Genomic DNA, 14886 nt, shown 5'->3' on the forward strand with positions numbered 1-14886 from the left:
AACGCTCGCTGCGGTTTTGGCCAGTTTCGTTTGTGGCCAACAAGAGGCAGTTTCAAGTCAGCAGGCAAGCCCAAAGGTTTGCCCACCACCCAGAGCTCCCTTCTCCTGGTAAGCGGGGCTTGCTCCCCAATTAAAGTTAGATTTTCGTTCTCCTGGGCGGCGGACAAGTGTTGTTACGTTAAGTGGCCAAAATGGCCAGGCAGAAATGCCAAATTAAAGTGTGGACTTGACGAGCATGTCGAAATAGACGCGGAAACCAGTTCGCGGTAATTGTTATGATGCTGTGTTGTAATCCTAAGTCAGCCCTGCGTCAACATTAGCACATTTGACCATGTTGCTGCTGTAGATGTTGCTGCTGCAGATGTTGCTGCTGCAGATGTTGCTGCTGCTACCATTCGTGCTTTGTTTCTTTGGGTCTTTTGCATGGCCTTAGTCGCTGGACTGCGTCTATTAAGTCACACAAGAGTTGACCGTGGCCAAGTAACACACTAAGGGGAAGTGGAAATCGAAAGCTGTGAAGCCAAAGTGTCAATGGACTTTCGGCTGCATCTTGATTGTAATTAGCTAATTAGTTTTCCCTACCTTTTCCCTTACCTTTTCCCAAACAAGTTTCCTCCAATCTTTGGCCTTTTTGGCTAACTTAGCAGACAGCTTTCAAAACTTTTTTATTTCCCCATTTTTTGGTTAACTTAATTAGCTAGTCAACAGTCGATTTTGGCAATCTAAAAATATGAACGGAGTTATTACCATAAGAAATAGGGTCATGTTTTAAAAAGAGGTAAGGAATAGTAATAGATTGGTAATAACGATTTGAACTCGAGTATTGTAGGTCAAGCCCAGGATAGATTTCTGATATAAATAGTTATCTTTTGATAAGAAATTCAAAATTTGTAACAAATTTACGCTCTTAATAATATAGGTAATAATACGTATAAACTTTTTTTTCAACATTTTGAAATATTTTTAATGATATACAAGCCTAGAAAATGTCTTATTCTATTTCAAATAATTTCTTTAAAATTAAAAAAAACTTATATTTTAGAGTTTTGAATTGTTCTATAAGTGTATGCACAAGAAATAGCTCCTAGCTGACTTCAAGTGAAAGCTGTTTAAATATTTCCTGTAATTTAAATAACTCAGATTACAACGTATGACGATAAAATAATTCCAGTAATCAGGGAAATGTGGATTACAGCAACCATGAGTTATAGGTGTAGTTATATATGTATATTGGCCATTTTTATAAGCGGGGCCAGGGCGTCACGTAAGCCGAGCATTTGAAAACGCGCCGAGTCACTCGGAAACCAGCTCCGCTGACCCTCGAAGAAGGTCGCCGGCTGATGATGAGCCAGTTTATGAGTGATATCAAAGTGGCCGGGTTTATGGGCTGGCTGCCGACCGTAAAAGCCACTCTCACGGAAACCCCTCATAACTACTTCGGCCAGTCCCAAACTAACCTGCAGTCGGTCTCGTTGCAGTTAAACCAAAAGGCAGTGCACTTTGAACCCCGCGCACAATGAGCAACAAAGGCGGAGAAGTGCTGCTCGTAACCGGCGGCAGTGGATTTCTGGGCCAGCACCTCATCAAGCAGCTGCTGGAGCGGAAGGAGGAGCTGGGCATCAGGGAGATCCGCTCGCTGGACATAGTGCCCTACAAGAACAACATCGGGCATGAGGAGACCCCGCTGCTGCGCACCTTTATGGCCGACATCGCTGGCGATCGGGAGGCCCTCAATCCCATTTTCAAAGGCGTGGACGGGGTTTTCCACTGCGCCGCTTCGGTAAAAATCGAGTATCCGCCGAACTACGAGGAACTGGAACGCGTGAACATAAACGGTGAGTGAGCAGGCAAAGTACCCTAAGAGAAAGGCAATTTGAGGCACAATTTCCTTGATTATGATGGTATGATATGATCGCAAAGAGTTGAGCCCTAATCAGACCACTAAAATTAGATCCACCAACCACTAAACCTGTTTTAAACTCATCATGACAAACAAATATTTTGTTATTCATCCACTTTAGGCACCCTGGCCGTAGTAGATCTGTGTATCCAGAACAATGTCAAGCGTTTGCTCTATACCAGCTGCACATCCGTTTGCTTTGTGCCCTTCAAGGGGCGTAGCACCTTCTCGGCGGTAATCAACTCCACGGAATCCAAGACAGACACTCCCACGCTCGACAGCTCCAGTCTGTGGGAGCAGGACAACCAGTTCCTGATACCAGGATACGCCTCCAGCAAGCTGAGGGCGGAGAACATAGTGCTCAACTCGAACGGAGCTCCTCTACAGAACCAGCAAGGTGAGCCGGGAAAATAAAAAGCCTAACCTACTTAGTAAACATTCAAGTAAACCAGTTAAAAAGAGTTTTGAGAAGGTTATAGCTATTATCTCAGAAAGCTATAACCTTTGGTTTATTATTACTTTTAGTAGACTCTGAGTAACCATTATATTTCCTGTTCTTATAGAGTACCTGGCCACCAGCGCCATTCGAGCTCCGTTGACATATGGCGAGTGTGATTCGCACTTTATCACGGAGGTCTTTGAGTACCTTTCGACCCGAGGCTGGGTATTCCCCAGGATCGCGGGCGTGGGAGGCAAACAGCAGTTGGTATACGCCGGCAATGTGGCCTGGGGACATATCTGTGCCTACAAGGCCCTAAAAGTGTCCGATAAGGCGGTGAATGGTCTGCCCGTCTTTGTCACCGATGACACGGGCATCAACGATGTCTCCAGATTTGTCCAGAAGATGGCGTTGCTGGGCGAGCGGTTCAAGGTGAGGACCAGCTGGTGGTACATTCCCCACTTCCTGTTCTTCTTCCTGGCCTTCCTGCTGGAGGTCGTGGTTCGGGTGGCCTATCCCTACACCAAGTACCGCCTGCGGTACTCCCTGCGCGCCCTCGCCTCCTACACGTCCTCGATGCTGATGTACAATCGGCTGAGGGCCTCCATCCACATGGACTACATGCCCCTGTTCGATCCGGATGCGAGTGCCGAGCGCAGTGCCAGGTGGTATGCCAAGTGGTGGGACGAGCGGCAGCAGGCCAGGAAGCTCAAGAAGTCCAGCTGAGTGGCGCTGATCCCGCATTACCTTAGGGTACTACCTGATATCCCGAGTGGATTTGTGCTCACTGCCCCGCTTGATGCCCTGTAAATATCCTGTTAAATAAAATGGTTGTTGTTCGTTTTACCAAGTCGTGTTTTGGTTTTAGTAAGGATAAAATCTTAGTCTTACACAGAGATAAAATGCGTTCTCATCAGTTTCCATTGCAGCATTTCCGTGCGCGGTGTTACCAAAACCAGGAAGAAGTTCTCGTGGTCTAGACACTTGTAGAATTCTGCATAAGTACTCTAGTTTTTTAAGAAAAAATCGTTCTTGATTCTAGTAAAATATCTATCTTATAGAGACGAAACAATAAAATATATCATACCTTTTGGAGTCACCAATAGGAACCCATTAAAAATATCCCCCTCAAGCACTCATTAATAAAAAAAACACGCAGCCTTTGTTTTTGAACAATGTTCATATTGGTTTATTTATCATTATGAATTAATTTATTTATTTCTCAGTTATTTCATTATAATTTTTATTATATATATATATATTTGTTTGTCTTGGTTTTCTGTTCTTCTTGTTTTTTTTGTTGCTCTAGAGCGTTTCTTGCCGTTTGTTTTTTAAACTTATGTACCATTAGCTTAACTTATTATGCCATTATTTAATTTCATTTTTGTTTAAAATCATGTTTTAGTTTTCTGTTCTTTTGTATTTTTCTTTTGTTTTTTTTTGTTGATTTTTTGGGTTTTTTGTTTAATATGCGGTTGCTGATCTCTGTTGTTGCTGCTGATTCTGCCGATTTCACTGCCGATCTCAACCTGATCGAGGGGATGGATAGTGGATAATAGTCCCCAAGAACCCCATCTGTATCCTCCCTGTACGTGGCACATTGTGAACAAAGGGATTTTTTATTTTTTGCTAAAGTTGTTCGCATTTTTGTTGCATATACATTTTGCGGGCTGACTGTGTGAGTGGGTGTGTTCATGTGTGTATGTGGTGTGTCGTTAAAAACTTATGTAATTTGTTGTGTCTGTCGAAAGCAACAATTTGCCCTTTTGTCGTCTGTTAATAAATGTTGCACTTGCCGTTGTTGATGTTGTTGCTTTAAAGGATGTTGCCGTGGTGGATGGTATGGTATGGTGGCCGCATGGTTCTGTTCTTTTCGGTTCGAGGGTCCTTATATATAATTGAATTTCTTTTGCCACCAATATGCGTGCCTGCCTGTCTGTTTGCTCATCGAATGCTTAACATTATTGAATTTAACTATATGTTATTTGTTGTTCTTGGTTATATAACTATGTATATATATGTGTATATATATGTGTATATATATCGTTTTGGGTTTTATTCTCATATATGTATATACGGGCATATTTGCTGTTCTCAGAAAGGTTCGTCGGCCTTCGCTCCTCTTATTTTTTTTGGGTCTGTACTCCGTTTAATATATATCTTTTTGTATATATTTTTCTTGTTTTCTCGTAGTAAATATACAAATTCGTTACCGGATTTCTTTATAGAAATGAAAAATGGTTTATTAAATTCTCGTTATGCCTCTATTTATGTGTATGTGTCTCCCGCCTTCTGGCTGTTAATTATTATGTTCTTTTACCTTGTATAGTTTGCTGTAAGTGTAGTACTGTACCAGTTTATGTTATGTTTATGCTTATGTACACACATTGGCAATCTCACATCCCCATCCCGCATACCGCATCCAACATTCATCATCAACCCATCCCCAATGTGTCCGATTTGAAATCACCCGAACCCATCCCATCCATTCCATCTGGTTTCACTTGTGTTAAAGTATTCGCAATGAAAGTTGCCAAAGCTCTCGGGCCGGCGACTTCGTAGACAGTATGTATGTTTAATTGATTCTCGTCCTGCGCTCCTTAATTACTTTACTTACATAGTTAGAATACTTACAAACTGGACGCCCTGCTATGGCGCATTTTATAAATGTATCTTCCTTTTTATCTTTATTTTCATTTTCATCGTCTTGTTGTCTGTCTTGTAGTTGCATATTCATCTGCCGACTGCTTTTGTCTCTAAAGATTCCTTTGACTTTTATGTGTATAAAGTATTAAAATGATTTCATCTTGCTTGGTTTACGCATTTCTTGTAAATACAATTTTAACACCACTCACGCCGTTCGTCTTGCCTCAGTTATGTATTATTTTGTTTCGTTTTTGGTTTTCCTCATTTTCTTGTATATATTAATATATAATTTTCCATATAGTATAGTGTAAAATATATAAGAGATATTGTCAATATAGTAAAGGTGTTTTGTCAGCAGGAGTTCTGCCACTTCCGACTGACACATTCCTGGGGGGAATTTCTTACTTATAGCAAAAATAGTCAAGTGATCGTTCGTATGAAGGTTCTTTTGTATGTGATCTCCATCGTATATATGCGTGTGCCAGTGTCTGTGTCTGTGGCTGAGTGTGTATTGGTGTGTTTGGGTGTGTGTGAGGTGTATGTACACATGTCTATAAAAAAGAACCGAGGATAGAAATGTCTCGTGTAGTTAAAGGATTGCTATCGTATAAAAGCACGTCAAAGTGTAGAAGGCCCACAAGTCGTAAGTCCCGCCAGTCGCCCTTTCGCGCCGCTCTCCGCGCTTCTCAAAAGGGACAGCTCAGCTACTGGTCTTACTCATCTGCGTGGTTATTGTTGTTCTTGGTTTTGTTAAACAGAAAGTTTTTTTCGTTCGTTAGCGCTAGATATTAGTTAAATTGTATTTCATTATCGTAATCGTTATCGTAATTGTAATCGTATTTGTTGATGTTGTTGCTATACTCATACACATAATAAGAACTGATATGTTTGTAAGTCAATAATAAGAGAAAAACGGAAAGCAATTCGTATATGTAACTACGTAACTCCGCCTACACCCAGTCCTCATCATCATCGTCGTCGTCGTCTTCTGGTGTTTCGCCAATTTAAAACTATTTTACATTACACTTTATGTCTTTTCGTTTATATATTTAACTTTTGGCTTCATACCCGGCTTAGACCACCAATTGACTTTTTGACCGAAAGTTGCGTATAGCTTAAAGTATGGGGTACATTATTTTTAAAAAATCGTTACGGCATACTTTTTATACACTCATTTCTCCGTTCTCGATATAAAATAGAGAGGCCTTCCTGTCGAATTCTATAAATTGTTCTCCTTGTTCGTGTTATTCATATTTTGTTCAATTTAAAGCTTTTGCGCCTGCGCCGTCAAGCCATCGCGATCTCATCCTGCATTCTCTTCGCTCTGACGGCGCATCAGTAAAAAAATAATGAAAAATGTTTGTCTTTGTTCGCTTTTTTTTTGGTTTTTAAAAAATGTTTTTGTTGCTTGTTGTTGTCTTTATGTCTCTGTGCCTTGTTGGTGTTGGAAATTCTCTAATTGACTGAAATTGATTTTGTTTACAAGGACGCATTGCTTGTTGTTTCGGTATTCTTTAAGCTGAAGTTGATCCGGTATACCAATGGTTATATGTCTCTGTTCGGCTATAGCTTCCGCAGAAGATCCTTATAGAATACATAGAGCACTACAAAACACAAACGGAAAGCCTAGAGTCGATCGTTAGCGGGGAAATGCTGGGGAAACTTCTAGGAAAGACTCAACATTACACCTAAAGCTGCTTCGACTTACAACGTAAACGAAACGCAGGACCTCGGGTCCTGAGATTATCTAGGGTACCCTAATCCCTCGTCCACCTACACCAGAAATAATACGAGTTCAAACGATTGCCGGCCCACTGATCGTGGATCGGGGCTCTAGTTAAAGAAGTGTAGCAACACAGGCTCAGCTGCCTGCGAAGTGATTTCTCCAGACTCAAGCTAATCGCTTTCTTTAATATATATATCTGGTATGCATGTATATATTTACGTGTAGGTGTATATATCTTTATGTATATTTATATATTGGTGTATATTTTATGTATTTTGTTCAATTTTATTCCGCCTTCGCCACGCTGGTTGTTGTTTTGAATTATTGCTTTTAGAACATGTCTTAAAAATATATTTATTTATATATTTATATATGCCTTAGAAGTAGGTTTAATATATATATATATATATTATGCAAATATAACATGTTTGCCGTTGCTTTCCCTTTTAAAAATATCCGCCCCGCAGGGCAGAAGCTGCATCTGGAATTCTCCCCTTTGACCTGCGACCTTCTAAAGTAATCCACACCTGGCAAAGGTGCTCTTTTAAACTCCCGATATGCCAGACTGTCCAATGGTCTGATCTTTGTCTATCTAAAATTGAAGATTTCTGTCTTTTCGCTTCCTTAATTTGTTACTTTCTGTTTTTTGATTATTTATAAGTGTGATGCACATGGCAAAGTCGCAGGAGGCGATCTTTGGAAAATCTGAAATGATCGATGTGTGTGGGGGGGGTGGCCCAACACTTTAAGGGTTAAATGTACTTTATGTTACACTGCAACTATTTTGTTGTTCGACTTTAAACATCGTGTATGGTTGTTTTTTCCGGCTCTTTTGGTTTCGGTTCCCGCGATTTCCCTCTACTATATAGGTAATGTGTAAGTTTGTTGGTCCGAGACTCGACAAAAGTCCTGGAGAGCGTTGGTTTGACAATTTGGCAAAAAAGTTATGAAAGGAACATTTTCACTGTTTCGGCATTTGCTTTTGTTTTTCCACTGGCTTTTCTCCGCTCGCTGTCTCTGCCCTTGTTTTTGTTTTAGTTTTTCATCTGGTTTTTACGTCGCCTAATGCAAAAAATCTCAGACAGAGAAAAAGCGCAACGTATTGTTGTTCTGTCAATTATAGAATATTTCCCTTTCTCTGCTATTTCCTTTGGGTTTTTGTGTTGCCTGCAGTTTTCCCCCACTTGCTGTGTGTAACAAATGTCGTTTACTTATCTAGCTGATAGGTTTGTTTGGTTTTTGCTTTTCCAATAATTTAATACTCCATATAGTTGTATATAAATATATTTTTCTATTACGCCCCCGATTGCATCGTCGTCGTCATCGTTATCGTCATAATCCTCAAACACGCCTAGTACATCAATCGTCCGGGCGATTCGCCGGACGGAGCGACTAGAAAAAAATTAATTGCACATTGCGTGGCCTGCATTTTCAACTCGACATCATGATTTCCATAACCATATTTGTCATTTCCAATTTTCCACTGCCATTTTATGTGGCTCATCGCTCATCGCTCGTCTGTGATCCTTTTTACACGCTTGTTTACAGATATATTTAGTTAAGTGTTCAAACATTTGCGATTTTGCGCGTTTGTTTTATAAATATTTTATTTACTTAATCGTACTATATGTTGTTTGTATAATAGTTCATTGTTATATTTGCATATGCTCTTACCAAGTAATTTGTTTAAGTGTTTCTTTTTGATTTATCCGTAAGGTCTGTGTCCTGTCTGTGTGTGTTTATGTATGTGTGCCGTGTTGTATCTGAAAAATTGTGTTTCTTACATATTTAGGGAGTTGTTTTTTGCAGTTTTCATTGTTCTGGATTCTCCATTGTTTTTAGCAAATAAATTGATTTATGCCTCGAGCTACGGAAATTCACTCTCTCACTTCGCTTTCATTGTCATATTTAATGCTTTAACATATTTGTCTAACTAACCACTGTTTAATTAGCATTATTTACCATTTTGCTTTCAATGTGAACACAAAAGTTATAGGTTTACTTTTCTTTTGCCTCTAAGTTCCCCTGATTCGATTGAAATAATGAGAAAGAGAACCTCAACATAGTTAATAACAAATTGCCTTCGACTTTGCTCACATTCGCTTTTGTTTCTTTGTTGTTTACTTTGGCCAATAAAGGATTTGTTGTACTTTAAAATAAATTCATAAATATAATTGTAAGCACAATTTTGATTTGATTCACCCCCCCATCCAGTCGAGAAATGAGAACTAAGCCCAACCGATACCGATTAACGTTTTCAAACTCCTCTGCACGCCAGCGTTGCTAAATCGATAATTATCGTTGAAAGTACAATAACTTGTGGTTGGATTCCGCGTTTTGATTCAAGTAATTCCCTTTGTATATATTGCAGTTTAATTTACGTGTATAAGAGTGTATATTCTTGTATATATATGTATATATATATATATCGATTTTAACTTTAAAAGTTACAACTTAGATACGTTAAGAATAGCAATAATAATGGTAATAATAATTTGCCGTTAATAATACGCAATTAAATAATAACATTTTCGCTATTATTGCAACATTTTTGCTTTATCTGATTTGTTTTTTTTTTTCAACTCTATCGTTTTATTAGTAACCCCCTCGTTTTTTTGTGATTTCCTTTTTTTGTTTTTCATTTTTTGCCTTCGTTTGTTGGTTTCTCATTACTTAAAAGTGGTTACGCCCCTTTTGTGTGGGGAGGGGGCGTGAGGCCTCTGGATTTTTTGCTGTATGAGCAGGGCCACGCCCACCCAGGCCGCAGCCGCCCACCGCGATGGCACTCCACTCCAGTTGGACGCGCAGTTTCCGTTTAATTTGCATTTTAAACGATTTTTGCTGCACACGTTGCATCTTTCGGGGCCGAGCGTTGTTCTTGCCGCTGCTGTTGTTGTAGTGGTTGTTAAATTAAAATTAATTTTTTGTTTGTGTTCGCTCGTAGTTCGTCGTCATCGTTTTTTCTCCTTTTTTTTACTTTTTTAATATACGTTTTTTCTTTTTTGCCATGCGTTAATATGTACGTATTTGTAATATACGTTAATTAATTAATTATAATATGTGTGTTTGGTTTATTGTTTGTTGCTCTTGCAGTTGTCTCGGTTTTTCTTGCTTAACGGATTTAATTTTTGCCATTTGTGGAAATACACAAATATGTAATATGTACTTTATTTGATTTATATTTATATATATGCAGGTATATATAATTTTTAATTATTTTTGCTTCTTCTTTTTTGCGCTCTGTGGTTGCAGCACTGCAGTGTGTGAGTGTGTATCTGTGTGTGTCTGTCATTTGTTGCTAAAGTTGCTGTCGCATTTGTTGCTCCTGTTGCTCTTGTTGCTCTTGTTGTTGTTGTTAATTATGCTGTTGTTGTTGCTGCTGCCTTTGTTGTTGTTGTTGTTGTTGTTCTCATTGCGGTTGTCGGCGCCACCTTTTAATGGTATCCATTTGTAAATGCCGCAGGAATTAGTGGTCCCTGTAAATAAACGTTTCGTGGAGAACAAAACAAGCAAACACCAAAAATTATTCAAATAAAATGCAATTTCTAGTTGCATAACTACGCACACACATATATGTATGTATTTATATAAGTATAGGTATATAGGTATTGATATAGAAAGTAAACATTAAGAGGTATACATATATATGTACTGAATAGAGAGATAGAAGTGGCAAGTTGTCAAAAGAAGAAAAATCTGATATTTTAAAAATTTTTAAATCGATTGCTAAACAAAAAAGATGTCTGTAACTTTTTAGGGAACGTTGGCGAGGCTTGATAAGGATCAGCAATCGGAATATTAATTTTAATCGTATGAAAAACTTCTCCCAACTTATTACTTTAAAATAGAAAAAAATTTTGATAAAAGTCAAATCATTTTTCGTTTCCCATTTCCCCAATCTCTCAACTTATTTAGAAGTTTATTGTGCGTGAAATTGATTGAATAACAAAGCACAGGTTAGAAAAACATTTTTTTGTTCAACTAGCTCCTTTTTTAATGCTGCTCTGCCAAACATAAAAGCACTAATTTGATTAAAGTGCATTTTTCCAGAGAATTCCACTGATTGTCGTGTCCTTTATCAAGCCCGGCCGACAGCCATGGATAATAAATATGCTTCGATATGATTCATTTTAGTTTGCAGCGAGGCATGGGAATATTGAGATACTGAAGTATGAATATATTCATATATAATACATATATGGTGTATACAATTTAAATAAATAATAATAGTTTAATTGAAACGGCCTAGAAAACTGTGCTTGTGACGTGCATACATATTTTTACGTTTATTTATTTTTTCGTTTTTGTTTTCTATAATTTTTTGTTTGACTAGTTGTAGTTAAAAGAATTTGATTGTTAATAATTGAAATCGTTTAGTTGAAAAAAGAAGAGAACACGCTGTAGTTTTGTTGGTGTGCCTACCTTGTGCAACTGCGTTTTTGTTTATACTCTTATTTCTTTTGTTTGCTTTCGTTTAGCTTTATTTTATTTGTATCTTTTTTTTTCATATATTTTTTCGATTTAAATATATAATTGGTTTCTTTTACTTTTTGCATATCTTTTGTTTTGTTTTTTTGTTCTCTTGCATTTATATTTTTGGGTTATCAGTCTTTTATATATTAGCCATCGCAAAGTTCAACGAATAAATCTGTACGAAATGAAAGAGAAATACATACAATATATAGAAGGATAACGCAATAGTTTAGCTCTACATCGGCAGTCTCTCCTTATGGCTACGGTATGAGTATGTGTGAGTGGTGTGACTGTGTGTGTGAAGGATTCAGGATAGAATCGCTGCTAGTCTCGAGACTCGAGGTTCTTGTGGGATGTTTCGTAACGCCGCCTTAGACTCTAGCTCTAGGCCCGGGTCCAGAGAGCTGTTGGGCCGCTTGTTCGGCCCTCTCGGAACCCGGGCCTCCTGGCCGCAGGACCAAAAGGACGACTCACCGGGCTGTAGTTCAACGGGGCTCGGCTGACGGCGATGGGGAAGCCGGACGGCTGCGGACTGGTGGCCTGCACGTAGCCCACGTTGTCGGCGGCCGCCGAGCTGTACATGTCGATGGTGGGGCCGGGCGAGTTGGTCGACGGGAATCCCTGCCGGGTGGCCGTGTTGGCGGCGGCGGCGTGCGGCGAGGCCGACGGCCCATAGCTGTGGGCGGCCGCGGCAGCCGCCTGATAGTTGTTCATCACTGCAACGGGAGGGGGAAAATTTGCATCAGTTAGGGGGTTACACCATGAGGATTCTTCAAAAATCTATGCCTTAAAAAAAAGGTGTTACTGAATGAAATAAGTTTGGAACCCCTTCTCTCTTTAAAAAAAATAAATAACTATTGTAAAAGCACCTTTGCATTCTAATTTCATTATTAAAATTGATGTTATATTTTTTAAAAACATTTTTAAAATGCATTTTTTCGATATGATTTTACATATGATTCGACGTCTACTTTTAATACTTCAGTTATGCTTACTATTCAATAGCTTGTATATTCTACAAGTCAAAAACACAATGATATATTATTAAAGTAATAGGAAGAATTTTTAAAGTACCTATATAGTTTAGTAATATATTTTGATATACATTTTGAAAAATGTTCTAGATTTATTTCAATAACTATTTCTATAATATAATAACTGCTTTAAGATCAAATCTAATATAATGCTCTAAAACATTTCATGGATAACAACAGCTACTTTATAATAAATATTGATAGAATAATCTGTATAATCTTTAACGAAGTCAAATAAAGTATTTGTCTTAGTTTTGGCTAGTCCCAAGAAACAATTAAAACTAATCGGTCAAAACTGTTTGACAAATGAGTCTTAGTGTTTACTTTCTCCCATACTTCTTTTCCAAGTGATGGACACATATTTGTTTGTCCAACACTAGACCCTAGTAAACAGTCATAGAATATAAAGATAGATTTGAACTTCTTTTGTTTTGAGGAAGCAGCTATTTAAATTGAGTATCTGCTCCACTTGAACTTTGGACTTCCCAGCCAGCCGAACACCGCGGGACGGGGTCACTCACCTGACAGCGCCTGGGTCAGCAGCGGTGTGTTGTTGTTGGGGGTCAGCTGCCCGTTGGTTAGATCAACTGTAAGTGGCAAAAGAGGGCGAGAGGCGTGTCATTAGTGGGGGCGTGGTGGCCAACATGGTGGATCGTAACTAGGCGAGTAAAACCCGGGCACCCGTCATAGAGAAGGTGCCCGCGACACAAGAGTATACGAAAGTAATCAAGGCTGAGCTCTAAGGGGGGTTAATGTGGTATGCACGAAGGGGAGTTGGGATCGAGTATATATAGTGGGCTTATACAGATATTTATAGTGGGCATGGAGTGAGAGAGAGTATTCGAGTATGCGGTTGTAATACATGTGGCTACATAGCTCTGTTATATCGGTGTGCCGAGGAAGCAAACAATCAAAAGCGAAAGTAAGCAACTCTAACTAGTCCCAGAACAACTACGATGCCAAATGCAAACACAAAAGACGAACCAAAGAGCGAAAGGAAGTACCTACGTGGGTATAAAGTATAAATGGATGGGGAGGGGGCTTTCTGGGAGGAAGCGCTAACTGGAACGCAGGTTATGAAAACACAAAGTGCTCGGTTATTAAACGAGCTTTGGGGGGTGGGGGTGGGCGCGGTGTTGACGCTACAGTGACAAAACAAAGCCAAAGCCAAAAACTAAACCAAACTAAACCAATCCGAACCCATCCAAACTCAGTTACCACGCTTGGTTTGCCCACTGATGTGCACTTTCCTTTGGGCGCTCCTGTTCGGATTTTCCCACCCCCAGCCCCCACCGGTTTTTCCCCCTCTTTTCGCCCCGTTATCATTGTTATCGTTTTTTTCAACCCGCCAGATATTTTTTTCTTTGGTGTTCTGTGGCTGTTCTGCCTTGTTATGGTCACAGCTGCAACAGCAAGTAAAAATACGCCAGCGCCAATATTGAAATGACAACAGAATGCGAATGTGAATGAAGGCTGGCGAAAAAATGGGTTGTAACGGGTTATGGCTGGGATTGGAATAGGGATACATAGTGGGAATATCTGGTATCTGGGCGCTCGGCGAGGGGGAGGAAACGTAGCAGTTGCATTTCCTGCGGAAACACAAAAATTGATGTAACGTAACGTGACGTAACGTAACGAGGCATGTGCCTGGCAGTCCTGCGCTTATTGTGCCCCCTTTGAACCACCCACAACAACCCTTTAGCACCGCCCACCCTTCCTGCCACTCACCCCCACGACCTTCGTCATTGCCGTTGTGCGTTTTATGGCGCCAATCAACTTTGGCTTACGTTTAGTTTACGTTTTTGTGCGAAATCTCGGTGCGCCATGTTGTTTTCATTAGTCTTGAGTCTGGGAACTCTGCTACAAAGAAGCGCCCGAAAAACCCGGATCCCCATACGAACCGAAGTAAAGAGCCCGTAAAAGCAGCAGCAGCAGCAGCGAAAGCAGCAGTTGCAATAGCAATCGCAATCGCCATAGCAGTTGCCTTTTGTAAATAAATAACTTATTTAGCCGGGATTTCTTTTTTTTTGTCGGGCTGCCATTGCATGAAATGCGTATCCGCTGGAAAATTGGGAGGGGGGAAAAGATTGTGAGTGGGCTATGTGGGTTTGTGGGAAAATTGCAATTGTCAGTCTTGCGGTTGCGGAAAAACAACTGTTACCAGCTGTCGACCTGGCAACCCTGTTACGGCCACCGTAAAAGGTTGAATTGAGACATTTCCACAAACGAAATCGGTCAACAGAAGACATTTACATGATCACTACACAGTTTTGAGATAAACTTATTTTCGGGGAGCGGGGCTGTATTAAAACTAGGGTATACATAAGAACAGATACTTATACTTGTGTGTTAGGGGGTTATACATGTTTTATGGTTACAGTTGTTCGCTACTAATGAATGTGTTATGCGATACATTTTTTGGTAAATTAAACGCTATTTCGAGCTACTTTTCGTTCGACGCTTGAGCTAATTTGGTATTGTTAGTTTCTGATGTGTGTGTGTGTGTTAAATGTTTCATAAAACAAAGTTTCTCAAACGGAAGAGCACTACACAGGAATATATGTATATGTTCGTCAACTACTACTGGCGCCCAACGTGGGGCGTTCAGTTTACAATTTTGTGTGTTTTTATTGCGCTCTTTGCTAAAACTTTTTCTATCATCTAACAG

The 14886-nt window shown here is 39.7% G+C and overlaps 2 protein-coding genes across 4 annotated transcripts in view; one reads left to right on the forward strand and one right to left on the reverse strand.

Moving 5' to 3' along the window:
• Positions 1-30: 30 nt before the first annotated feature.
• Positions 31-3189, forward strand: LOC108035706 (3 beta-hydroxysteroid dehydrogenase/Delta 5-->4-isomerase). The gene is made up of 4 exons (XM_017111429.2): positions 31-108; positions 1479-1835; positions 2022-2297; positions 2464-3189. Exons 2-4 carry the CDS (start codon positions 1517-1519, stop codon positions 3063-3065), a joined length of 1197 nt encoding a protein of 398 aa, XP_016966918.1. The 5' UTR covers positions 31-108; positions 1479-1516; the 3' UTR covers positions 3066-3189.
• Positions 3190-3500: 311 nt separating this feature from the next.
• The window catches only part of LOC108034824 (RNA-binding protein Musashi homolog Rbp6), a 179488-nt gene continuing 168102 nt past the window's right edge, over positions 3501-14886 (reverse strand). For 2 of the 3 annotated variants that reach the window (XM_017109923.3, XM_017109918.3), the window contains 3 exons: positions 12740-12805; positions 11659-11900; positions 3501-10187 (listed from right to left, as the gene is read on the reverse strand). In XM_017109923.3, coding sequence (XP_016965412.1) covers positions 10146-10187; positions 11659-11900; positions 12740-12805 — 350 coding nt within the window. In that variant the 3' untranslated portion in view covers positions 3501-10145. Of the gene's footprint in view, positions 10188-11133; positions 11360-11658; positions 11901-12739; positions 12806-14886 lie in introns of all 3 variants that reach the window. The other variant, XR_007763802.1, reaches the window with a different exon arrangement.

This window comes from Drosophila biarmipes, chromosome 3L (genome assembly GCF_025231255.1).
Source record: "Drosophila biarmipes strain raj3 chromosome 3L, RU_DBia_V1.1, whole genome shotgun sequence".
NCBI classification, from domain to species: Eukaryota; Metazoa; Arthropoda; class Insecta; order Diptera; family Drosophilidae; genus Drosophila; species Drosophila biarmipes.

Bases quoted from the DNA above. Each gene is read 5' to 3' on its own strand.
- LOC108035706 (XM_017111429.2), top strand. From the start codon at position 1,517: ATGAGCAACAAAGGCGGAGAAGTGCTGCTCGTAACCGGCGGCAGTGGA. The intron at 1,836-2,021 runs GTGAGTGAGCAG...CATCCACTTTAG, and splicing joins GGAACGCGTGAACATAAACG to GCACCCTGGCCGTAGTAGAT. The intron at 2,298-2,463 runs GTGAGCCGGGAA...CTGTTCTTATAG, and splicing joins TCCTCTACAGAACCAGCAAG to AGTACCTGGCCACCAGCGCC.